This window comes from Lepus europaeus, chromosome X (assembly GCF_033115175.1).
Source record: "Lepus europaeus isolate LE1 chromosome X, mLepTim1.pri, whole genome shotgun sequence".
Classification (NCBI taxonomy): Eukaryota; Metazoa; Chordata; class Mammalia; order Lagomorpha; family Leporidae; genus Lepus; species Lepus europaeus.
In genome coordinates this window covers 68206131-68233025 of record NC_084850.1, presented here as the reverse complement: position 1 = coordinate 68233025, position 26895 = coordinate 68206131, and the positions used below count along the sequence as shown (strand labels likewise).

Below are 26895 nucleotides of genomic sequence, written 5' to 3'. Positions count from 1 at the left end.
TCTTACCCCCAAATCTTAGAAGCACCTAAATGGTGTTTTTCAATCTTGGCCATGTATCAGAATCATCTGAGGAGGTTTAGAAAACACACATGCCTGAGCTCCACCTTGAACCATAATGTCTGAGGGTGGAACCAAAAAAAGTATATTAAATAAATATTTCTTCTACAAGTGATTGCTTTATTTAGTGAGAGCATTATAAACTGCTCTCTACTCAAAAGGAAGCTATCTGTAATTTAGTGATAAAATGTGTAGTAGTTGTTTGCTAAAACATGTCTTCATTAAACAGGCAGATATGCAAGCATTAATATCAGCATTTAAGAAAATACAAATTTTGAGACCATTATGCCCTTCATTTGTTTCAAGAACAATATGGAGTAATAAAAATACTGATGATGAATATTCTGGAAAAAAATTTGTGTTCCTCACATTCTAAGGGAAAATGCTTATTTTATTAAATTAGAAGTATTATTATCACAAGGTTATATTCAAAATAGTTGATGCAATTCCATTAGGCAGAATGCATCTCCTGTTTTACTGTTTCCTTTGTAAATATGAAAAATAAATTCTGGAAATATATTTTATGCTTTTTAAAATGTTTTGATCTACTTATTTTTAAAATATTTATTTTTTTTATTTCTTGGAAGGGCAGAATAAGAGAGAGCATATACACACACACACACACACACATACACACTAACATCTCTCTCCCCAAATGTCTGCAATAGCCAGGGTGGGGTCAGGCTGAGCCGATAACTCCAATTGGGTCTCCCACATGGGTAGCAGGGATCCAAGTACTTGAGCCATCATCTGCTGCTTTCCAGGATACATTAGCAGGAAGCTAGATTGGAAACAGAGGAGCTGGAACATGAAGCTGTACTCAGATATGGTATGTGGGTGAATCAAGCAGTGACTTAACTGGCTGTGCTGTAATACCTTCCTCATTTTTTAAAAAGATTTATTTATTTGAAAGAGTTACACAGAGAGAGGAGAGGCAGAGAGAGTGAGAGAGAGGTCTTCCATCCCCAGATGGCTGCAATGGCCAGAGCTGCGCTGATCCGAAGCCAGGAGCTAGGAGCTTCTTCCCTGTCTCCCACGTGAGTGCAGGGGCCTAAGGATTTTGGGCCATCCTCTACTGCTTTCCCAGGCCATAGCAGAGAACTGGATCAGAAGTGGAGCAGCCGGGTCTTAAACCGGCGCCCATATGGGATGCAGGCCAGGGTGTTAACCCGCTGCGCCACAGCGCCGCCCCCCCCCCCTTGCCCATTTTTTTTAATGGATATTTAAAAATAAATTTGAAGGTACTTACAAATTTTACCTGTAAAATACTTACTTTTATTATATGTATTGGAGGTATATAACAATGTTTTGATATACATAGTGAAATTATTAGTATAGTCAAGCAGATGAACACATCAACCTCCTCACCTTTTTGTGTGTCCTTTAAGAGCTCACTTTCCTTTAAGAAGTTTGTTTTTCTTCCTTCATGTTTTTTAAAATTGATAGAATTTCTTTGGCTTTCTGATCTCATAAGATCAAGTATATATTTTCCTAAGCATTAGGAGTACAGACATTAATGTGGTAATAATATCTGCATTCAAATGTTCACAGTTGGGGCAGGTGTTGTGGTGCTGCCAGCTAAGTTGCTTTTTGGGATGCTCACATCCCATTATCAGAGTGCCAGTGGATTCCCAGCTACCCTGCTTCTGATCCTGAAAGGCAGCAGGTGATGACCTAAGTTCTTGGGCCCCTGCCAGCCACGTGGAGTCTTGGATGTTGCTTCAGGTTCCTGGCTTCTCTCTGGCCTAGCCATGGCTATTATGGGCATTTCAGGAGTAAAGCAGCATGTGGAAACTCACTCCCCCTCCTCCTGCCCCCACTTCCTCTACTTCTCCCTCTCCCTCCCTCCCAAGTAGATGCAAATAGTAAATGTTTTTAAATAAAAGTTTGCAGTCCAGTGGGAAGGAAAGACAAATTGTTAAGACTTAGTGTAACAATATCATATGGTCACAGTCTACTTGGAAAAAGTAGTCTTTCTCATCTAGTAGCATTTCTACATTGGCAGCTTTTTAGAAGTTGCTGAAAATTGAGAGATATTGTCATTTTAAGGGATGGATAAGTATGTATTTTAATAAAGGGAAGAAGGGATATTGGAAAGACATTTTCATTTGAAGAATTAAGTTTGTGAAACTAATTGGAGTACAGCTGTTTCCTGGCTCTGGATATTTTGTTAAAAACTTATGGGGGTGGTTGTATTTGGTATAGCGGTTAAGATGCTACTTGGAGTGCCTACATCAAATATCAGAACACCTGGGTTTGAGTTCCCAATTCCAGCTTCCTGCTATTGTGCTCCCTAGACGGCAGTGGTAATGGCTCAAGTACTGGGGTCCCTGCCACCCATGTGGAAGACTCAGATTGAGTTCCTGGCTGGTGGTTTTGTCCCGGCTCAACTCTGGCTTTTGTAGCTATTTGGGAAGTGAGCCATCAGGTGGAAAATCTCGCTCTGTCTCTCTGCCTTTCAATAAAATAATAAATAATTAAAAAGTGATGTCACAATCTGTGCTTATAATGGTCTTAAACATGTCAGAGACCTGAAGTGGCTTCTTCTTTTTTTTTTTTTTTTGGACAGGCAGAGTTAGACAGTGAGAGAAAGAGAGAGAGAAAGGTCTTCCTTCCATTGCTTCACCTCCCAAATGGCCGCTACGGCCGGCTCGCTGCACTGATCTGAAGCCAGGAGCCAGGTGCTTCCTCCTGGTCTCCCATGCGGGTGCAGGGCCCAAGCACTTGGGCCATCCTCCACTGCCTTCCCAGGCTACAGCAGAGAGCTGGACTGGAAGAGGAGCAGCCGAGACAGAATCCAGCGCCCTGACCGGGACTAGAACCCGGGGTGCCAGCGCCACAGGCAGAGGATTAGCCAAGTGAGCCGTGGCGCCGGCCCTGAAGTGGCTTCTTAACCATAAAAATAGTGTACTATGTTTTTTTCTTCTTCAAATTATTTGTTGAACGCTTTTAGTGTAGAATTAACTTTTGATCATTAAGTAACTTGAAAATAGATCTTTGAAAAAATTAAGAATAGGAATGGGAGAAGGAGGAGGAAGAAGGGTTGAAGCACGGTTGGGAGGGAGGATAGGGTGGAAAGTATCACTATTTTTTTAAATCTGTATATATGACATACATGAAACTTGTATAAAAATAATGTACTGTATTCAGTGTAGAATTTCAGGCCTGGAGGGGCCCTTAGAGGCCTATCTCATAAACCCAGTTGTCATGTGAGAAAACTGAGGTAGAGAGTAGTTTGTAATTTGACTGAAGCTGCTTATCTTCTGCATGCTAGATCCAGGAGCGAAACTCAGTCTACTTACTTTTCCTCTAGTGTTCTTTATATTTGAGAAAACGTCAAAATATGTTTTTTCTAAAAACATTTCATGCCTTGAAAAGCAGTGATATATTCAACTATGTAGTGAAAACTTAGTTAACCATAATATTAGTACCAGTATGCCATCTGTTGTTGTGATATATATGTGTGTATATATATATATATGTATATATATATATATATATATAAAAGGTATGTACCAATATGGCATACTTTAATATAATCTCCAAATGTTAACTACAAAGCATAGATGTGTGTGTGTGTGTACGTGTATGTGTGATTTATAGTAAAATAGGTTCTTGACTTTAAGAAAAGGCCACTTCCAAATTTGGAAACAGCCTCACAGCAGATTTATTTATTTATTTTTATTTTATTTTATATATTACTTTTTAAAATGTTTATATTTTATTTCTTTTAAGATTTTCATTTATTTGAAAGGCAGAGTTATGGTGGGGAGGAGAGGTCTTCCATCTGCTAGTTCACTCCCCGAATGGCTGTAATGACTGGGGCTGGGCCAAACCAAAGCTAGGAGTTTCATCTGGGTCTCCCACATGGGTGGAAGGGGCCCAGCTACTTGGGCCATCTTCCCCTACTTTCCCAAGTGCATTAGCAGGGAGGTGGATTGAAAACAGAGCAGCTAGGACTCAAACCGGTGGTTATATGGGATGCTGGGATTGCAAGCAGTGGGTTAACTCACTGTACCAAAATGCTGACCCCTATTTTATATATTACTTTAAAATATATTTGCAAACCATCGACTACTTAAAACTGTCTGGTAACATAGTATTTTAAAATATGAGAACCACCCACTGATATCTCTTTAGAGCTGATTATTCTTTGTTTCTGTTTGATTTAGTAATATTTCCTAATATGTGAACTTAAAATACCTCTGCCTGGATACCTCTTTTGAGAGAGTAAATGTCTGACTACCTATGTGACATGGAAACTATTTTAGTTCCCATAAAACCTAGATCATTTTGAACCATACTTTGTCTACTTTGGCCACATGTGGTTACCCATTGACTAACCAATTAATTGAAGGGTGAAAGGATTGAGAACATTTTTAGCATACAGACCTGAATAAATATGGTATAACAGAAAACCGTCAAGACTTCTAGACACCGTGATTAACTAATCATGGGAACTTAAATTCTGTAGATCTCTTTTATATATCTCTTTTATATAGTCAGAGTATTTGATAAGATCTCCCTTTTAGTTCTGTTATTTTGTGATATGTAATATAGCTAAGGTTTTTCTTTTCATCTCACTGCTGTGCTTCTCTAAGGACTTGAATCACACCTCATTTGAGTTTAGTTTTCACAGTTGAGAGAAGTCTGGTATCAAGGGACAGAAATGCCGCTTGGGTGGCTTCTTTTCTGCTTGACCCACGTGGTAGGAAATTGCATAATTTCTATACAAAATTTCAACTAAAGTAGAGCTATAAATTATTTTTTTGACAGGCAGAGTTAGACAGAGACAGAGAGAGAGAGAGAGACAGAGAGAAAGGTCTTCCTTTTCCGTTGGTTCACCCCCTAAATGGCTGCTATGGCCGGTGTGCTGCAGCTGGTGTGCTGCGCTGATCCGAAGCCAGGAGCCAGGTACTTCCTCCTGGTCTCCCATGCGGGTGCAGGGCCCAAGCACTTGGACCATCCTCCACTGCACTCCTGGGCCATAGCAGAGAGCTGGACTAGAAGAGGGGCAACTGCGACTAGAACCCGGGGTGCTGGCGCCGCAGGCGGAGGATTAGCCTAGTGTGCCATGGTTCTGTCCGTAGCTGTAAATTATTTTTAATCTATGCCAGTTTTTATGTAAATTATTTTAAATCTATGCTTCTCTCTCTCTCTCTCTCTCTCTGGTTAGTTGCACATTTAAATATTTAAAAGATATAGTGAAATACTATTCAAAAGAGCTCTTGAAATTTTTTACCAAGATGGTGCCAAATGTGAAGAAGGAAGCTACTGCTCCTCCCAAAGTCAAAGCCAAAGCCAAAGCAGTCTTTGAAGGTTATAAAGACAGTGCTAGGGCTGGTGCTGTGGCACAGCGGGTTATAGCCCTGGCCTGAAGTGCCGGCATCCCATATGGGTGCCGGTTCTAGTCCTGGCTGCTCCTCTTCCAATCCAGCTCTCTGCTATCTCCTGGGAAAGCAGTAGAAGGTGGCCCAAGTCCTTGGGCCCTGCACCCACATGGGAGACCTGGGGGAAGCTCCTGGCTCCTGGCTTTAGATCTGCTCGGCTCCGGCTGCTGTGGCCATCTGGGGAGTGAGCTAGCAGTTGGAAGACTTCTTTCTCTGTCTCTGTCTCTCTCTGTAACTCTTTCAAATAAATAAAATAAATCTTTTTTTAAAAAAGACAGTGCTGAAAGGTATCCACAGCCACACACACAAAAAGATCTTCATGGTCACCCTCATTCTGGTGGCCCAAGACATTGTGTCTCTTGTGGCAGCCCAATTATCCCCAGAAGAGCACCCCCAGGAGAAGCAAGCTTGACTGCTATGGCATTGTCAAGTTCCCCCTGACCACTGAGTGGGCAATGGAGAAGATAGAACACAACAACACATTGGTGTTTATTGTGGATGTCAGGGCCAGCAAGCACCACATCAAACAGGCTGTGAAGAAATACTGTGACATTGATGTGGCCAACGTCAACACCCTGATCAGACCGATGGAGTGAAGACGGCCTATGTTTGGCTGGCTCCTGATTATGATGCTTTGGATGTTGCCAACAAAATTGAGATAATCTGAACAGCTATATATATGCATTTCCATCATAAAAAAAGAGCTCCTGAGGTTTACACTTTTTGCCATTACCCACATTAATTCACAAGTTTTTATCTTAGCATTCTGTGCCTCTACTTCAAAAGTCATATTCTGGTGAGGGTCTTCAGCTCTTGGTTGTTAACAATTTTATATGGCTACCTAGTTGAGATAGCTGAAGCACAGATTTTATTTTATGTACTTCTAGGAAAAGTCAGTGGTAGTATCTCTGCATTTGTTAGAAAACAGGGATGGAAGTACTAGGAGGAGGCCATAAAACTGTGTGCTAGATTGAGGGAGTTGGATATTTCAGGATTTATGGTTTTGAGTGGAACTAGATTTGAGTATTGTTTGGATTTCTTTTTACAGGATGAAGATGTTAAAGAAATCCCTATTACTCATCATGTTAAAGAAGGATATGAGAAAGCAGATCCTGCACAGTTTGAGTTGCTCAAGGTTCTTGGTCAGGGGTCATTTGGAAAGGTAATGGATAATTTCCTCCATATTTGCATCTCTTCTGAACATTTAACAAAAAAGAATACCTGTACATAGAAATCTGATAAATGTGCCATCTCTAAACTTCTCAAAGGATGCACACAAAGGTAACTCTTTAATTTTATTCATTTTTGCTGTACTTTTATTCTCATTTCTTTATACTTCCCTATAACAGCCAAGGTTTTTTTCAACCCCCTGGGCTTACCAGTTTCTCTAGGAAAAATATAACATGCTCTTCATAAGCTACCTAAATCTAAGTGTGATTTTTGTAAAAAGTACTCTCCCTGTTCACATGCTGCTATGAATATAACTTGTTCTGGTGATTTCATCTACATTTCTTAGCTCTAGCCAAGAAGTCAAAATTTATGTCTTAATTCATGAACTAATATATTATCTGTGAAAGCTAAGTAGGAAAAGGGTGTGTAAAGTAACACAAGTGTAGGTACTAGGTACGCTGTGGATTATGTGAAACTGCTGCCTTCAAGGAGAGAAAATTTCAAGGGAAAAAGCAAAATTGAAAAAGTTAACTCATACTCTTTATCAGAGTGGTTTATTAATTGCTTAATAGTTCTTGGAAAAGAAGTGTGTAAGTTTGATTGCTGACCTTTTATAACTAACATCTAAGATATGAAAATTATTGAATATACATGTTAAGTAATAATCTTTAGCAAAACAGCAATTAAAGGGGAGAACGTTAAGGAAAAGTTGCTTATTTCAGTATAGCCAAGGTCTAGTTTCAAAAGAGAAAAATAAGGCAATTGAGCAGTGATTATTTATGGTGCTACGGAACATTTTTAAATAAAGACGTATATTGAGCACTCAGGGTATGCACAACAGGTTGTGCAAGCAGTACTGATGAAGATAAAATAGAAATTAATTGTCTTAAGGTAATATGATATTTGTCTGATTTAGAACACACATAAACTATAAAAAACGTTTTAAGGACACAAAAAGACAAACTCAGATGAGCTATGACTTGGCAATGAATTGGTACAAAGATGTAGGACTAAAACAGTATGCTGGGGCAGAAAAACTAGAATAACTGTTAATAAATTGGTGGTGGTGGTGGTGGTAGTAGGTATTTATAAATGTTAACAGGAAAGTGGCATATGGATGCTTTTCACCTTTATTTTATATAGTTTCTAAAGGTACAATATTCTAACTACTTTATACTATATAGCTATTTTATAGTATTAGGTTTAGAAGGACAGAGATGAAGTTCTTTTATACCCCAAATGTATACATGCTTAAATATTTTACCTAAGTAATGTCTCACCAGGAGAACATTTCAGCCTTTAAAATTAATTTTTGTCACTTGATGTATATATTCATATATATACTTATGTATTTATATCTTTGTTTCAGAAAGGATTTAAGGCTTTCATAGAAGAATACTAAATAAAATAAAATCAAGTGGCAAAGATCAGAATATTACAGCAAGAAAGATTAGATGAAGCCAGGCTTACACTCTGTTTTTCACAAATGCATGACATAAAGACCTAAAAGTCTTCGAGAAATGGGCCAAAAATGAATACTTAAGTTTTCTGGCAGCCGTTATAAAGAAGCAGATATATTTAGGTGTATGATTGTTGGCAGTATCTGTAAGGTGAAAACAGATCAAGCAGATCAGAGAAATTTCTGTCATTGATCTTTTTTTTTTTTTAAGATTTCTTTATTTGAAAGGCATAGTTACAAGGTGGGAGGGAGATCTTTCATCTACTGGTTCACTCTCCAAATGGTCACAATGGCTGGGACTGGGCCAGGCCAAAGCCAGGAGCCACAAATTGCTTCCAGGTCTCCCACATGGATGCAGGGAGGCCCATGCACTTAGTTTGTCCTCTGCTGCTTTCCCAGGCACATTAGTAGAGAGCTGGATAGGAAGTGGAGCAGATGGGACCTGAACCAGCACCCATATGTGATGCTGGCATTGCAGGCAATGGCTTAACCCACTATGCCACAATGCCAGATTATCATTGGTTTTTATAAAGGGACTATTCGTACTATATATAGATAATGAAAAATTGTTTTCTATAGCATCTTTACATTAAAGGTAGCAACATGCTGACCAGTTGTCACTATAGTGCTTAAATTCAGGAAACAGACAGCTTTGTTTATGCATGGACTTTGGATTAGCAAGGATATCCCTGAAATCTTCTTTTTTGAGAATTCCTAATAATAAAATGCAGAATATAATAATATGCAGATCTTTATGCAGCTCATCAACCAAATATTAAGGTGGTGACTTTGTTTCTTTTTTTTGGGGGGGGGGGTTTGCTCCCTAGGATGTGAACATACTTGCTTGTCAGTATTACATCATTTGCGTAGGCATTGTGTAGGTGTGACTTGTTATATGCTGAACCTATTCAGGAATTTGGCCAAGGCTATGAATCAGATAAGTGTAGGAGCCATTCCAAGAAACTTGGGTTGCAGACTTTAAGTTTTTCTGCAAAGGTTCCATTGTTAAAATTCAAAAAATGGGATTTTAGCTCATAAAACCTTGTGACATTAAGTACCTTTATAGTCTTTATTAGATGGGGGGAGAGACTCTACTAAAGTATATTAAAATTATATTTTAAAGAGCATACATTATCATCATGAAAGATGTATATAGAATTCTCTACTAAACACACCAAGAATAATGCTATTAGTGATCACTAATGTATGGGTTGAAAAGTGGTATAGCAAACAACTTAATTTAATTATTTTAAGACATAGTCAAGTAAAATACATGAAAACATGTTTTAAATTGTCAGAGTAGCCTTCCTTATATATCATATGCCAAATCATTTTTATATAAGGCATGTACTTCAACATTCATGGATTATTACAAAAGACTATGTTTTACTTTTGTGATAGTAAAGTTATAGGACTTAAAAATGAGTTTTTGAAAATACTGAACCTTTGTGCAGATAATTGATCAACTACCAAGTAATAGTTTTAAAAATATGTGCTTGTATTTTAAAATTTCAAATTGACCCTTTCTTTTCAATCAGCAGTTTAAGGTATGTGATCTTCCAGTTCACTTCAACACATGCTTATTGCATACTTTTAATAGAAAATATGAAGATCCATTTGATTGAGAAAAAAGTGTATTGGTATCACCCACTCACTTCTCTTCAAGACAGTTTCCCGTGTGGGAAACTATCAGGATAGAAAAGAAGCCTCTTCTATTAGGATAGCTATGATTTTAGGTGTAGTAGTTTGAAGCTATGCAGCTACTTGTTTAGTTGATTTAGGGAAGAGAGTAGAGAGAGGTGATGTTTTCTTGTGCTAGAAAAGTTATTCACAAGACCTTGGGAAAAATCATAATCATATGATGAGCAAATAAATGGTTATTTCTGTAGACTATGAGTGATGGCTTCATTTAGATGCCTTATTGGGAACTGGTGAGTGTTAGAACTTGGAAAAAATGGCTGCTTTTGCAAGAGTGTCTTCCTGAAAGCCTATCCCTTTCTTTCTTCCCTGATTGCCTCCTTTTGTCCTTTTTTTTTTTCCCTCAAACCCACTAAGGATTGTGTTTTTCAAGTGGTTTTTCATGTGTGATCTGAATATATTATGATATACCCCCTTTTAAGGAGTCATCAGGTCACATATGTTTCATAGTAATCCTAAGACATTGTTTGCTCAACTGCTGGCTGCTTAGCACAGTGAAAAGGCAATGACTCCAAATAGTACCAGTAGTCATTGTATTCTTCCTTGCTTCACACTTACATGTTTTTGATAAGGTATTAATAGTTACTGAGTTTACTAAATCTCAGCTCTCAGATATACTTATTTTTAATATTCAAGTACACATAAAGCAATTTAGCTTTAAAACAAAATAAAATGATTGTTTCAAGTCAGAAAACTTGTGTGCTTTAAGTGTTGAGCTGAAATAGTCACTTTTATCATGTATCACCATTTTTACTTAAATTACTAAAACTACAGTTACTTAGACTTGGGTACTTTATATATGTTTTATGAAAAATGAATAAAGTGAACCTGTTACTTCATGAAAAAAATGAAAGATTTAAAGCAAAAAATAAATTTTGGAAAATTTTAATTTGGTACCTTGAATATGACGTCTTCTTAATAAAGACTTCTGATAATATGGTTGTTTTATCATTTGGAAGATCTGCATAACTAAGTGAATCATTTTTTTTAATTTGACCAATGCATGATATGTATCTGATCCTCCCTGGGAATAAAAGCCATTCAAAGTACAGGGTAGATCAACAGATTTTTGAATTATTGCAGATGGACAAGTTAATTGGTAAGTTTCAGATTCTCTATTGTGATGAACTTTTGTCCAGTTGTGATGTTATATAAAAGACTATCCACAGTTGTATGAAAAACTCTTAAAATACTCCTTCTGCTTTTCAAATCATACCCTGTCAGGCCTGATTTTCTACTTATACTTCAGAAGCAAAACAACTTAATTGCAACAGATTGAATATAGAGGCAGAGATGAGAATCCAGTTGTATTCGATAAGCCAGATACTTTAAATTTGCAAAAATGTACATCAGTGTCATTCATTTCATTATTTTTTTAAACTTTAGAAAATAAAATTATCTTCATAAAACATTATTAGATTTATTTTTAATTCTTAAACAAATTAGATTTATTTTTAATTCTTAATTTTTCTGTTTTAGTTCTAATATGGTTCTAGACAGTTTCCCTGTCTAGATGTAAGTCTTCAATAATTTTTAAGATTATGAAAGATTTCTGAGACAAGAAAGGTTTAGAATTGCTTTCCTGAGAGAAACAAGGTAGATCTCTTACTTGTTTATTATCATTGTGATTATGAGAAAAACTGTAAGGTAGGCTATCTGCATTTATTTGACCTTATCAGTAAAATTGAAGAAAAACTGAGCTGGTACTTAGTGTTAACGCCATTTGCTTAGCTTTGAAGATTTTTTTGTGGTGAGGCAGCTCGTTTAATCTACTGCTTTAATCTACTGCCTCTTAAATAATCTATACAAACATGTACCGGTCTGTTTGCCAATAAATGAAAACTTGTAAAAATAGATGAATAAATATGTATCTCGGGTTGTAGCTTCTGTAGCTTAATCAATATGTATTATATGATATTTAGTGTCCCATGGTAATCTAGTTTGTATATATATTCTATCTAATTCAGTTCATATGGTGTACTTCTGTGATTAAAAGGCCAGATTTAGCACTGTCAATTTATAAGACCTTTATTTTCTAATGCCTCCATTCTAAAGGACACTGAGGGTAGGCTATGGGTATGTTAAATTTGAACCTTTGATTAGTGAAAAACCTTTGTGCTTTTAGGAATATCCTTTCCAAATTTAAGTGTAGTAAAAATAACACCATGGATTAAAGCCATTGAAATCTTTATGGTAAAGACCCACATTGTTTCAGGGTTCTAAATTATTTGGGGACATTGGCTTGGAGTTCAGACTAGATCTATGACAAGTAAGGGACATCAGATGGTAGTTTTAATCTGTTAGTCCTTTCAATACAGAATTATTTGTGTTGGATGCAAAATGTATGATTTGGTTCAAACCTTGAACTCATCTTTTCATCAAAGATAGCTTTATATTGCAAAAAGCAACCATTTGTTAATATGTGGACTCTTGATTAGTCTACTCCAAGTATAGTATGAACTGTTACTGGTTCACTGGGATTAATGTTCAAAACTAAGAGTAAGCCGTTAGAAAATTTTGTAGCAGTTTGACGGAGTAATTTTATGTTTGTGGAATCTCTTAGTTTAAAAATACTGCATTGTATGTGACTTTAATTTTGTTTTTTTTTTTAATTATATTTTATGAAAGTATGACCTACAGTACATTGGGAGAAAGAAAAAAAGTACTCATTTTTCCTCACAGAACATGTGAGAAGTACTGCCCACTGGGGAAAATGCTAAGTTAGTTTAGGTCTGATCTAAAGATTTACTTTCAGGAAAGAAGAAAGCAGAGATCGCATGAAGTATAGGAATATAGATAGGTGAGTCATTGATCATTTAATAGGTGAATCTGTTAAATGATGCAAATATTATGTCAGAGATTTTGAATCAACTCCTCTCTTGCCCAGTTTGCTGATGCATAATTATCACATGGATGATGTGGAATAAAAGATTTTGAGCTATACCTTGAAAAAGCAGCAGCAATTGCTTAACAGTTCCCCCATTTGCAGTTTTATCAGTTTTATGTGAATAACTTAGTTACTTAGTTCCATTTTTTTTTTGACAGGCAGAGTAGACAGTGAGAGAGAGGCAGAGAGAGAGGTCTTCTTTTCCATTGGTTCACCCCCTAATGGCCGCTGCAGCCAGTGTGCTCCATCCGGCACACCGCGCTGATCCGAAGCCAGGAGCCAGGTGCTTCTCCTGGTCTCCCATGCGGGTACAGGGCCCAAGCACTTAGGCCATCCTCCACTGCACTCCTGGGCCACAGCAGAGAGCTGGACTGGAAAAGGAGCAATCGGGACAGAATCTGGCACCCTGACTGGGACTAGAACCCGGTGTGCCGGCGCCGCAGGCGGAGGATTAGCCTATTGAGCTGCGGCACCGGCCACTTAGTTCCTTTTTGAATTTAAGCAACATTTCATTAGAACTTGTTAGGATCGGGGGTAACAGATTGAGGCAGAGAACAGTATTACTAATTAAAGAATGAAATGGCTCTTTCCTAATGAATAGATCTTGTAAAACTATATTCATAGATTCTTCATAACTGAGGCCTTGTAAAGACTTTTTAGCTTTTAATAAGCCATTATCACAGGTTGAAAAATGACATATTACTTAATGCTCACTTAGTAACTTTAGATAGAGTTCAACCTTTTTTAATTAAAATAATTTGCCACTTGTTTTACATGGTAGAGAACTGAAGTATCTTATTGGAAAATCAAAATGCCTGATAGCTTCCTAAATGCACTAGTAAGATAGAAATGAACACATCAAATTCATAGTTATAACATTTGTTTGCTATTCATTAAGATAACAAAAATGGATTTGGGTCTTAAAAGGAGATCTTTAGCTCAAATTAATCTTTCATTATGTTATTTACCTCTCATACCACAAGCTTTGCAGAGTTCAGGACTTTGTCATCTATTTTTACAAATTTTCTTCTCTAAAATACTATGTATATGTAGAGTGATTTACTGAACGAATGAGAAAGTGAGAAAATATTAACTACAGCTATGAATTATAGTATAATTTATAGAGGAAGATATATCTTTATAGCATGCGAGGGCATAGGTGTCTGCTAGTGTGCTTGTCTTGAGCAAGAATGACTTGAAATGTGATTTTTATTATTTTCATTTCCCTATTAGGTTTTTCTTGTTAGAAAGAAGACTGGTCCTGATGCTGGGCAGCTCTATGCAATGAAGGTGTTAAAAAAGGCTTCTTTAAAAGGTAGAAAATTAAAAGGGTTTATTAAAATAGAATTTGGGAAAGCTTATTATAAAAAAAATGCTGTGGGGCCAGCATTGTGGCTAAGCGAGTTAAGCTGCCACCAGCAACACTGGCATCCCATACAGGTGCTGGTTTGAGTCCTGGCTGCTCCACTTCTGATCCAGTTCCCTGCTAATGTGCCTGGCAAAGCGTCAGAAGATGGCCCAAGTCCATGGGTCCCTGTATTCGTCTGGGAGACCTAAAGAAGCTCCTGGCTCCTGGCTCCTGGCTCCTGGCTTTGGCCTGGCCCAGCCCTGGCTGTTGTGGCCTTTTGGGGAGTGAACTAATGCATGAAAGATCTCTTTCTCTGTATCTCCTTTTTCTCTCTCTCTGTAACTCTGCTTTTCAAATAAAATAAAAATAAATCTTTAAAAAATATGCTGTGTATTGCTTGTGTAAAGTAAATAGCGATTTTATTAGCATCAACAGTTGTTAGAGTTTTCTAGCCAGTAAGTGATATATCTAGGTCTGATATTGGCATATGCCTTAATTTTTTTTAAAGATTTATTTATTTGAAAGGCAGAGGTAGAAAGAGGGAATCACACACACACACACACATACACACACCCGGGGAGTGGGGTGGGGTGGAGGTCTTCCATCTGCTAGTTTACTTCCCAAATGATCGGGGAGCTTCTTGCAGGTCTTGCACATGGATGGTAGGGACCCAAGCACTTGGGTCATCTTTGTTTGCTTTCCCAGGTGCATTAGCAGGGAGATGGAACAGAAGTGGAGCAGCCAGGACAGACACTAGTGCCCAAATGGGATGCTGGCATTGCAGACAGTTTCTTAACTGGCTACACCACAACACTGACTCTTCCATATGCCTAATTTAATGAGAATGTACCCTGATAAAATTTTAATGCTAGAAAAAAATGACATTTCATTTATTTTAAACTGAACTTAAAATTGTAATAAACTATACTCATTTGTTCATTTGAACTATTAAAGACTAGAATTGTTATTAGCCAAATACTTGTTTATGTCACTTTAACCCATCTCTAAATCTAAACAGAATTTGCTGACTTTTTGAGAATATAATTATTGTCCAAGAATATGTAGACTATAAGTTTAGGCACTTTTGAGGTTGTATTTTATATTTTATTGGTGTATTATTGATGAGATCTTTACTGTAATTATGTACTACAGTAATATATTATGTAATTTTTAGTTCGAGACAGAGTTCGGACAAAGATGGAAAGAGATATACTTGTGGAAGTAAATCATCCATTTATTGTCAAATTGCACTATGGTATGTAATCTTTCTTTTATCTATGGGATTAGAGAATTAACGTTTCTTTTCAAAGAAAATTCTTGTGATAAATAAGTAGTTAAAGCTCTCTTAATATATTAAGCTGTATAAAATGTCTTTGAAGTAAGTATCAATACCTAGCTTTTAGTTTTATTTCCTTCATTTGTCTAAATTAATTAACTTCTCTAAGGAAACAAGATAGTATCTTAGTTGTCTGGTAGTATTACTTCACTCCGCTAGGCTGTACTTCAGTGATCTTAGGCTAAAAACAACTGTTATACACAATTGGGTGTTTTTTCATAATGACCATATTAATCTTATTTCCTGAATCTGTTTAAGAGGATCATGTAGTTATATTAGTCTGTTTGAATTTTTTTTTAGAATTAAGTGGAGAGGAATAGCAGTTAAGCAATAGGTATAATAGAAAGAACATGAACTTTGGCTTCAGACATTTTGAATTTGAATCATGCTTGTGTTGTTAATTTAATATATGGATGAAATTATGGAGTAAGCCTTCCCTGGGAACTAAAAACACACACTCGACATTTACTTTTCTCTCTCCATATACGTGTGTTTGGGATGTGTGTGTGTGTGTGTGTGTGGAGAGACTATACAGTATAATGATATATTATAAGATATATAAGATATATAAGATATATTATAAGATATATACACTCTTCTATATCACTTTAAATTTTCTAGATTGAATAAGCAACTATTGATTGTATTTAGTGTAATTTTGACAAATAATATGCAAAAATATGTACCCAGTTATCTCTATAACACCTGTAAAGAAATTCCCACCCATTTTTTAACTTCTTGTTACCCTAATGGAATAAAAGTAGTAGTCTGTAAAGACATATTTGAATCTCCAGTATGTCATCAATTGGTAAACACCTGTCGTGTACAAAATCCTGCATTAAATGCAGTGGGCTATAGAAGTAGAATAATTTCTGACCTCAAGAAATTTATAATCAGTAAGAACAATTCATTTGTAAATGAATTAATTATATGAATCAATATGGCATAGCAATAAGAAAGGCATAAGTAAAGTACAACAAGATCTCAAAATAGTAGCATGTAATTTGGATGGGGAAAGAGGTAATGATGCTGTAAGGAAATGTGCAAAGAAAGAAATCCTGAAAAACTTAATAGAGGAGGTGGCATTATTATTGAGCTATATAAAATTACAAGACTTTCAATAGGTGGTCGTGAGGTAAAGTTCAGACAACTCTGGTAGGACAAGCTACTTCATAAATCAGAAATTTTTGGTGGCTGAGGTTTCTGTGTACAGCCACATGCAAGTTTGATTATGTTCTGGGGAGGAGTTTACATTTATTCCAACGCTGGATTAGAAACTGAATTTAATTTTGCGATAATGTTATCCAATAATGAATCATGTGAGTAAATGCTTAATTGCTTTATAGTATTTAGTGATAAAATCCTAAACAGATACAGTAATTAAAATGTATACTAAGCTTTTTAAGCCTTTAATATTGTTCTGTTACTACATTCTAATTTCTAATTAGCCTTTCAGACTGAAGGGAAGCTGTATTTAATACTGGATTTTCTCAGGGGAGGAGATGTCTTCACAAGATTATCCAAAGAAGTGAGTATTTGTAAATTTTTACTTTGTTTTACTGAAACAAAGCTAAGAAAAATCATTTTTTGGCTAATTACATTTTTCCTATAGAAATTTTAAATAATTATTCTGTTTATTTCATTGCATGGAATTTAATGATGTACCAAATTAATGGCATTTTCTGTCTATTTGTCATTGAGATGAACTCAGTGTGCTTCTCATTATTCACTTAGACACAATAATAATATGAATAACTGGATGAAGTAGATATGGACAAGCCTAGGACTTTGGCTACTCAAGCTACTTAAATGCCTCTGAGAAGAGTATTTAATTTAGTCATTTAAAATACAGCTTTATAGAGTTAAAATTGACATACAGTAAACACATATTTTAAAATACACAATTTGATACATTTTGGCATTTTTATATAACTGAAACCATCATTACAATAAAAATAATTAGCGTAAAAGTTTTCTTGTTTCCCTTTGTAATGCCTTCTTCTGCTCTAACCCCACTGAATCTGCTTTTTGTTACTGTTTGGTTTGCATTTGGTAGAAGTTTATATAGAAAAGCATATATTCATTTTTTTTGCTTGGCTTATTTAACTCAGCGTAATTATTTTGAGATTCATCCATGTTGTTGTATTTATCAGTGTAGTTCATTCATTTTTATTACTTTGTAGTATTATCAATTGTATGGTTTTACCATAATTTGTTATGGATTCACCTGTTGATAGATGTTTGAATGGTTGCAGTTTTTGGATATTACCAATAAAGCTGCTGTACACATTCATGTTCAAGTGATTGTATGGACATATGTTTTCATTTTTCATGGGGAAATACCTAGGAGAATAGTAACTGTGTATGTTATATGGTAGGTTATGTAAGTTTTACATTCCCACTAGCAGCAATGAGAATTTGAGTTGCTCCACACCCTTGCCAACACTTGGTATGGTTATGCTGTTTAAAATTTTGGACATCTGATTAAGTGTGTAGTGGTATCTTATTGTGGTTTTGGGTTGCATCACACCAGTGACTAATGATATCAAGCATCTCTTCATGCAATTATTTGTCATCTATCTTCTTTTGTAAACTGTTTCAATCTTTTGCTCATTTTTATTGGATTGTTTATTTTCTTATTGAGTTTTGAGATTACTTATATATATTGACTGTGAGTCCTTGATCATATATGTTGTCTACAAATATTTTCTTCTGGTATATGGTTTGTCTTTTCATTTGCTTAACAGTATCTTTTGAAAAGTTGAAGTTCTTTATTTTGATGTAATATGAATTCTTAGGTTTTTTTTCTGTTTATTAATTGTGATTTTAGTGTCCTATTTAAGGAATATTTGCTAAATCCTAGGTAAATATTTGCTCCCATGTATTCTACAGGTTTTGTGATTTAGGTTTTGCATTGAGGTTTCTGATTCATTTTGAGTTCATTTCAGTACATGGTTCTAGATGTATATTGATGCTCATTTTTTTACATGTAAATATCCAGTTGCTCTAGTATCATCAATGGAAAAACTATCCTTTCTACTCTGAATAACCTTGCATTCTTGTTGAAAGTCAATTGCCCGTATATGTGAAGGTCTATTTCTGGATATTCTGTTCATTGATCCATTTGTCTGTCTTTATGACAATACCACACTTTCTTGATCACCATACCCTTATAATGTGTCTTGTAGTCACGTAGTAAAACTCCTTGAGTTTTGTTTCTCTGAAAGTTGTTTTTGTTTCTTTTAGGTCATATGCATTTGTATATTAATTTTAAAATCAAATATTCATTTTCTACAGAAAGACCTGCTGAGATTTTGATTGAGATTACATCAAATATATAGGTTAGTTTACAGGTAACTGACATTTTAGCAACATTGAGTCTTTCAATCCATTTATATCTTCTTTAATTTCACTCATTTTTTTTGTTTTCAGTGTATAGATCTTGCACATCTTTTGTCAGATTTATCTTTAACTAGTTTTTAATGCTATTGTAAATAGAATTGATTTCATAATATCAATTTCAAATTGGGGAGAAAAATAGTCATTCATGTGTAGAGCTTGTATCATATTCTAGCTAAATTTACTTTTTATTTATAGCAGCTTTTGTTCAGATTTCAAAGGCTTTTCTACTTATCTGTGAATAAGGAGTTTTACTTCTTTCTGGTTATGGATATCTTTTATTTCTTTTATTTTTTCACACTAGCTGGAACTTCCAGTCCAATGTTGACTAGAATTGGTGGGAGCATTCTTGCCTTGTTTCTGATCTTAGGGGGAAGCATAATTTCACCATAAATTATAAAGGTAATATAGGCATTTTTAAATGTCCTTTCTTGAGTTGACAATGTTCCTTTCTGTTACATTTTAAAAGTCAAATATGGGTGTTAGATTTTGTCAAATGTTTTTTTCTGTGTTTACTAAGATAGTCATATAAGGGGACTTCAAAAAATTCTTGGAAAGTAGAATTAAAAGTTTACTTTAGGGACAGGTGTTTGGCCTAGTGGTTAAGATGCCAATTGGGATGCCTGCTGTGTCTAGATCTAGTCCTTATGCATACATATCCTGGGAGGTAGCAGGTTGGTCCCTGCCATCCACATGAGAGACCTGAATTGAGTTCCCAGATCCCAACTTTGGTCTGGCGAAGCTCTGGCCCTTGCAAGAATTTGAGAAGTGAGCCAGCAGATGGAGGTGACTGTACTCTCTCCCCCCATCTTGTCTCTTTATCTCTCAAATAAATAAAATTGAAAAAAATAACCCATATTTATTTATTTACTTGAGACAGACAAAAAGAGATCTCTTCCATACAATAATTTATTCTCTAAATGCCCACAATAGCTAGAGCTGGGCCAGTCTGAAGCCACAAGCCTAGTACTCTACTCAATCTGGGTCTCTTACACAGGTGACAGGGGCCCAAGTACTTGAGGCAGACCCTACTGCTTCCCAAGGGTGTGCATTAGCCCAAAGCTGGAAGTTAAGCCAGAACTTGAAACCAGGCACTCCAGTATGGTATGCAGGCATCCCAAGAGTCCTCTTAAACACTGCCAAATGCCTGCCCCTAAATTTTTTTAAACTTTTATTTAGTAAATATAATTTTCCAAAGTACAGTTTATGGATTACAATGGCTTTTCACCCTATAACTTCCTTCCCACCCGCACTCCTCCCATCTCCTGCTCCCTCTCCCATTCCATTCACATCAAGATTCATTTTCAATTATCTTTATATACAGAAGATCGATTTAGTATATACTAAGTAAAGATTTCATCAGTTTGCACCCACACAGAACATAAAGTGTAAAATACTGTTTCAGTACTAGTTATAGCATTAATTCACATTGGACAACACATTAAGGACTGAGATTCCACATAAGGAGTAAGTACACAGTGACTCCTGTTGTTGACTTAACAATTTGACACTCTTGTTTATGGTGTCAGAAATTTCCCTAGGCTCTAGTCATGAGTTTCCAAGGCTATGGAAGCCTCTTGAGTTCGCTGACTTCGATCTTATTTAGACAAGGTCATAGTCAAAGTGGAAGTTCTCTCCTCCCTTCAGAGAAAGGTTAGATGACCCGTTCTTTCTACTGGGATTTCACTCACAGAGATCTTTCATTTAGGTTTGTTTGTTTCTTTTCTTTCTTTTTTTTGCCAGAGTGTCTTGGCTTTCCATGCCTGAAATACTCTCATGGGCTCTTGAGCCAGATCCGAGTGCCTTAAGGGCTGATTCTGAGGCCAGAGTGCTGTTTAGGACATCTGCCATTCCATGAGTCTGCTGTGTATCCCACTTCCCATGTTGGATCATTCTCTCCCTTTTTTATTCTATCAGTTAGTATTCACAGACACTAGTCTTGTTTGTGTGATCCCTTTGACTCTTAGACCTATCAGTGTGATCAATTGTGAATTGAAATTGATCACTTGGACTAGTGAGATGGCATTAGCCTCTGTTGCCCCTAAATTTTTTTAAAGTTTATTTTGGTGCAAAAATTGTTTTGAAAGTCATATGTAAGAGGGTCTTTACAAAGTTCATGAAAAATGCATATTGTGAGAAAAAGCTGGATTTCATAATTTTTTTACCACAGTCAACTTACGTTTTAATCCTGTTTTCCATGGACTTTTTGAATTACTCAATTTGTATTTTCTTCTTAATTCTTTTAATAAGGTGAATGGCATCAATTGATCATCAATGTTAAATTAACCTCACACTTGTGGATCAATGCCAAATAATCATAATATGCTATTTCGTATACTGTTGGATGACGTTTACACAAAGTTTGTTAGGAAATTTCGCATCAATTTAAATAAGGAGTATTTGACTATAGCTTTCTTGTATTTTTATCTATTTTGGTATTAATTCTGGCATCACAAAATGAATTGGGTAGAGCTTTTTCCTCTTCAGTTTTCTGGAAGTTTGTATAGAGTCAATGTAAATTATCCTAAATGATTCGTAGAATTCACCAGTGAAGCCATCTGAGTCTGGAGTTTTCTTTTTGGTAGCACATTTAAATACAAATTTAATTTATGTAATGCTTATAAAACTAAGGCTTTTGTAGTATGTTTTTTTTTAAAGATTTATTTATTTACTTGAAAGTCAGAGTTAACACAGATAGAGGAGAGGCAGAGAAAGAGAGAGAGAGAGAGAGAGAGAGAGAGAGAGAGAGAGAGAGGTCTTCATCTGCTTGTTCACTCCCCAATTGGCTGCAATGGCTGGAGCTGTGCTGATCTGAAGGCAGAAGCCAGGAGCCTACTCCAGGTCTCCCATGCCGGGGCAGGGGCCCAAGCACTTGGGCCATCTTCTACTGTTTTCCCAGGCCATAGCAGAGAGCTGGATTGGAAGTAGAGCAGCTGGGACTCGAACTGGTGCCCATATGGGATGCCGGCACTACAGGCAACAGCTTTACCCGCTGCAGCACAATGTTGGCCCCAGTATCTTTTTTTTTGAATGAACTTTGTCAGCTTGTGTCTTTTAATGGTTATTGAATGTATAGGCATAAAATTATTCATAATATTTGATTGTTATCTTCTTTATAGCTGTGGAATCATTAGTGATGTTGTAACTCTCATTCCTATTTTGGTTATTTATGTCTTCTCTTTTTATCCTACTTATTGTCTAGAGGTTTATCAATTTTGCTGTTCTCAAAGAAACAACATTAGGTTTCATTCATCTTTCTCTATTACATATTTTTCTTTATTCATTGTTCTCTACTTTAATATTTCTTACTGCTTATTTTGTGTTTTATTGGATTTTTTTCTTCTGGTTTTGAAGAAAGAAGATGCGGTTATTTGTTTGAGGCCCTTCTCTTTTTAATGTGGGTGTATAGTGTTATAAATTCCTCCCTAACTTTAGTGTCATCCTACAAGTTTTGGTATGTTGTATTTTTTTTCCTGTCAGTTACATATACTTTTTAATTTCTTTTATTTCTTTGACTCCATTGGGTGTTTAGAGGTATGTTGTTTAATTTACAGATATTTGAGTATTTTCTGGATATTTTTATATTATTTATTTCTACTTAATGTCATTGCGGTCATATAGCATACTTTGTGTATCTTGAATAATCTTAAAGTTACTTATACTTTGCGATTCAGAATATGATGAATCTTGGTAAATGTTATAGGCACACTTGTATATAATGTTGTTGGATGGTAGAAGGTTTTGTCAAGATCGATTAGATATGATTGATTGGTAATGGTATTAAGGCTGTTATTTTCTTTCTAATTTTCTCCCTACTTGTTCTATAAAGTTTTTAGACAGAAATCAAAACTTTTGACTTTAATTATGGTTTTCTAAATTTCTTTTAGAATTTCAGTCCATTTTTGCTTCATGTATTTCAGAACTTCTGTTATTATATATATATACATATATATATATATATACTTTTAAGGATTATTATTATCTCTTGTTGAATTGACTCTTATTCTGAGATGACTATCTCTTCATTGTTTTGAAATCTTTGATTTTAATGTTAACTCCAGTTTTTTTATTTAAAAATTAGTATTTGAAATATCCTTTTCTGTATTTTAACTTTAATATATTTGTGTCTATTTTTAATGTGTGTTACTTGTGTCAATATGCAGTTTCCTTACCTTTTAAATTTTTGAAAAAATACTTATTTATTTGAAAAGGAGAATTACAGAGCAAGAGGGAGATGCAGAGAGGGAGAGGGAGAGATCTTTCATCCACTGGTTCACTCTCCAATGGCCCTGACTGCCAGGCCCAAGCCAGGAGCCTTGAACTCTGTTCAGATCTTCTGTGTGGGAACAGGGGGCCAAGTACTTGGGGCCATCTTCTGCTGCTTTCCCAAGCACATTAGCAGGAAGCCAGATTGGAAGAAGAACACCAGGACCAGAATTGGTGCCCATATGGAATGCTGGTGTCGCAGGCAGTGGCTTAAACCATTGCCTCGACATCAACCCCTAATTTCCTTACCTTTTATTCAATCTGAAAATTTGTATCTTTTTGGTTGGCATAGATTTTATATAATACAATTATTAATTTGATTTTGTTTAAGTTTACTATCTTGCTTTTTTTTGGTCTTCTCTGTGTTTTTGTTCTTTTTTTACCCCCTTTTTAAGTATTTTTTCGCAATTTCATTTTCATGTTTGCTGTTGTTAGTATTATTTGTAATACTTTTTTGTGTGATTTTAGTTGTTTCTTTAGGGTTTATGGTATCAGTCTTTTAACTTGAGATCGTGAAAGTATGATCTTTATGCCAAATTTGATCAGTGGCTTTTCTTTATAACTAAATCTTTATTTTATTTTTTTAAATTTTATTTAAGGTATACAAATGTCATACTTTTTATTGGAAGGTTCCTTTTTTGTTTATTTTTCAACCCAGAAGGCTTTTTTTTTTTTGACAGGCAGAGTGGACAGTGAGAGAGAGAGAGAGAGAGACAGAGAGAAAGGTCTTCCTTTGCTGTTGGTTCACCCTCCAATGGCTGCCGCAGCCGGCGCGCTGCGGCCAGCGCACTGTGCTGATCCGAAGGCAGGAGCCAGGTGCTTCTCCTGGTCTCCCATGGGGTGCAGGGCCCAAGCACTTGGGCCATCCTCCACTGCACTCCCTGGCCATAGCAGAGAGCTGGCCTGGAAGAGGGGCAACCGGGACAGAATCTGGTGCCCTGACCGGGACTAGAACCCGGTATGCTGGCGCTGCAAGGTGGAGGATTAGCCTGTTGATCCACGGCGCCGGCCCCCCAGAAAGCTTTTATTCAAGGTATACAAACTCAAGTATTTTATAAATACAATTTTAGGAACATACTCTATTAGTTACCACAGATCAGTGGAAACATATTGCATTTGTCTTTTTGGGACTGGCTTATTTCACTAGCTATAATGGTTTCCAGTTGCATCCATTTTGTTGCAGAAGACAGGATTTCATATTTTTACCCACTGAGTAGCATTTCATAGTTTATGCATGCCATAGTTTATTTATCCAGTCATCAGCTGACAGGCAAGCAGTTGGGTTGATTCCATATCTTAGCTATTGTGAATTGAACTGTAATAAACATGGGGGTACAGATAACCCTTTCATATGATGATTTCATTTCCCTTGGGTAGATTCCAAGGAGTGGGATGGCTGGGTCATATGGTACATCCATACTGTCTTCCACAGTTGCTACACCCATTTACATTCCCTCCAACAGTGGTTTCCCCTATGTCCTCACCAGCATTTATTGTTTGTTGATTTCTGTATGAGAGCCATTCTAATTGGGGTGAAGTTAAACTTCATTCTGGTTTTGTTTTGCATTTCCCTGATGGCTAGTGATCTGCAGCATTTTTTCATGTGTTTGTTGGTCATTTGAATTTCCTCTCTTGAAAAATGCCTGTCCAAGTCATTTGCCCAATGTTTTCTAGTAATTTTATGGTATCTGGTCATAGATTTAGGTCTTTGATCCATTTTGAGTGGATTTTTGTTTAAGGTGTAAGGTAGTGGTCTTGTTTCATACTTCTGTACATGGAGATCCAGTTTTCCTAGCATCATTTGTTGAAGAGACTGCCCTTGCTCCAGAGGTTGATTTAGCTCCTTTGTTACAGATAAGTTGGTTGTAGATATATGGATTGATTTGTGGAGTTTATATTCCGTTACATTGGGTCTATGTGTCTGTTTTTGTATCAGTATCAGGCTGTTTTGATTATAACTGCCCCATAGTAGAATGTCTTGAAATTAAGTATTGTGATGCCTCTGGCTTTGTTTTTGCTGTAGAAGGTTGCTTTAGCTATTCAGACTCTCTTGTGTTTCCATATGAAATTTAGCATCATTTTCTCTAAGCTGGTGAAGAATGTTATTGGTATTTGGATTGGGATCACATAGAATCTATAAATTGCTTTTGGTAGTATGGATATTTTGATGATATTAAATCTTCCAATCCACAGACCTGAAATATTTTTCTATTTTTTTGTGCCCTCTTCTATTTCCTTCTTTAATGTTTTATAATTTTCATCCTTGAGATTATTCACATGCTTGGTTAAATTTATTCAAGGTGTTTAATTTTTTTTTAGCTATTGTGAATGGGATTGATCTTAGAAGTTCTTTCTCAGCCATGGCATTGTCTGTGTATACAAAGGTTATTGATTTTTGTGTATTAATTTTATACGTAAATCTGTATTAAAACCCAGTCATACCTATTTGCTTAAGTGTTGTCCATGAATGTCTGCTTTTGTGCTTCAGTGGAAGCATATTTGCATGCTCATTTGTTGGATGATAAATCTTATGTATTTACTTTTCTTGCACTCTAGATACTTTTGTTTTCTTATAGTTTTTGACATTTTTCTGGAATGCAGTTAATTTTATTGTAACCACTCTGATCACTTCGAGTCTTTTTTATTATTTTATTTATTTGAAAGGCAGAATTATAGAGAGGCAGAGAGAGAGAGAGAGAGAGAGAGAGAGAGAGAGAGAGAGAATTGACAACTTCCGTCCTTTGGTTCACTCTGCAAATGGCTACAAAGGCCAGAGCTGGGCCAATCCAAAGCCAGGATCCAGGAGATTCCTCTGCTCTCCCATGTGGGTGCAGGGACCAAGGACATGGACCATCTTCCGCTGCTTCCCCAGGTGCATTAGCAGGGATCTGGATCAGAAGTGGAGCATCCAGGACTTGAACTCATGCCCATATGGGATGCTGGTCCTGCAGTTAGTGGCTTTACCTGCTACAGCACAGTGTTGGCCTCCGAGTCTTATTTTTAAAATTTTGTCATATGGGTCCAACAAAGCATTTAATTTAGGGTTAACTTTGCCCAAGTTTTGAAGGATGACCCCTATTTAATACTTAACATGATTTGAATTATGAGATTTTTTGCTATTACTGACCGTTGTGAACAGGAATTATCATAGTCCTTTGTGAGCTCAGTGGATTCTTTCTTTTAATCCTTTAGGGTTCTTCTTTTCCTGGGTACAAGTAGTTTTCTTAGATCTGTGACTGCAGATTTTTTATAGGAAGATAGACATTGTGAAATTTACCTTATTAGGTGGTAACTATTTTAATATTTTTGTAAATATGAGCTTTGTTCTTGGATGTGGAATAAGGTTGATCTTTTCTGGTCTTACCTTCAAGGTACGCTAGACTAGACCAGAAAAGCATTTAGTTAGTCGTCAGTTTTGCTCTGCTATGAACTAAAACCCTTCTGATTACTCTATTTAATGCCTTGTGTCTTAGCTTTTGTGCTCACACTAGATGTAACAAACAGCTATTCCAGTTGTGAGTTCCATGGAATAGTCCCTACTGTCCTTGTTTTTTCTTTTGTGCTTCAGGGCAGTGTCCTCATTCACATGTGCTAAGCATTTGTTTGCTGAATACTTAAGGGAGTTTATCTCTAGAATTCACTCTGGGTAATTCTCTCTTCTCCAGAACTCTATCCTGTGAATGCTGTCTTCCTTCTTCTCACAGACTCTTGGCTGCCACTTATGAACTCAGGCAGTTTTCCAGCCTTCCCTGTATTACCACTTGGAAATTCTTTCCAGGTAGTAATCTAAGGCAATATTAGGACATACCTCATTTGTTCCTCATTTCCCAATATTCACTGTTGTTTGTTGCCTGATGTCTAATCATTTCATATATTTTGTCCTAT

General features: G+C 36.2%; 1 protein-coding gene across 4 annotated transcripts in view; it reads left to right on the top strand.

Moving 5' to 3' along the window:
* RPS6KA6 (ribosomal protein S6 kinase A6) overlaps positions 1–26895 on the top strand; it is a 152429-nt gene that overhangs the window by 46684 nt on the left and 78850 nt on the right. For all 4 annotated transcript variants that reach the window (XM_062183246.1, XM_062183244.1, XM_062183243.1 and 1 more), the window contains 4 exons: positions 6496–6609; positions 13895–13976; positions 15184–15264; positions 16794–16873. In XM_062183246.1, coding sequence (XP_062039230.1) covers positions 6496–6609; positions 13895–13976; positions 15184–15264; positions 16794–16873 — 357 coding nt within the window. The remainder of the gene's footprint in view (positions 1–6495; positions 6610–13894; positions 13977–15183; positions 15265–16793; positions 16874–26895) is intronic.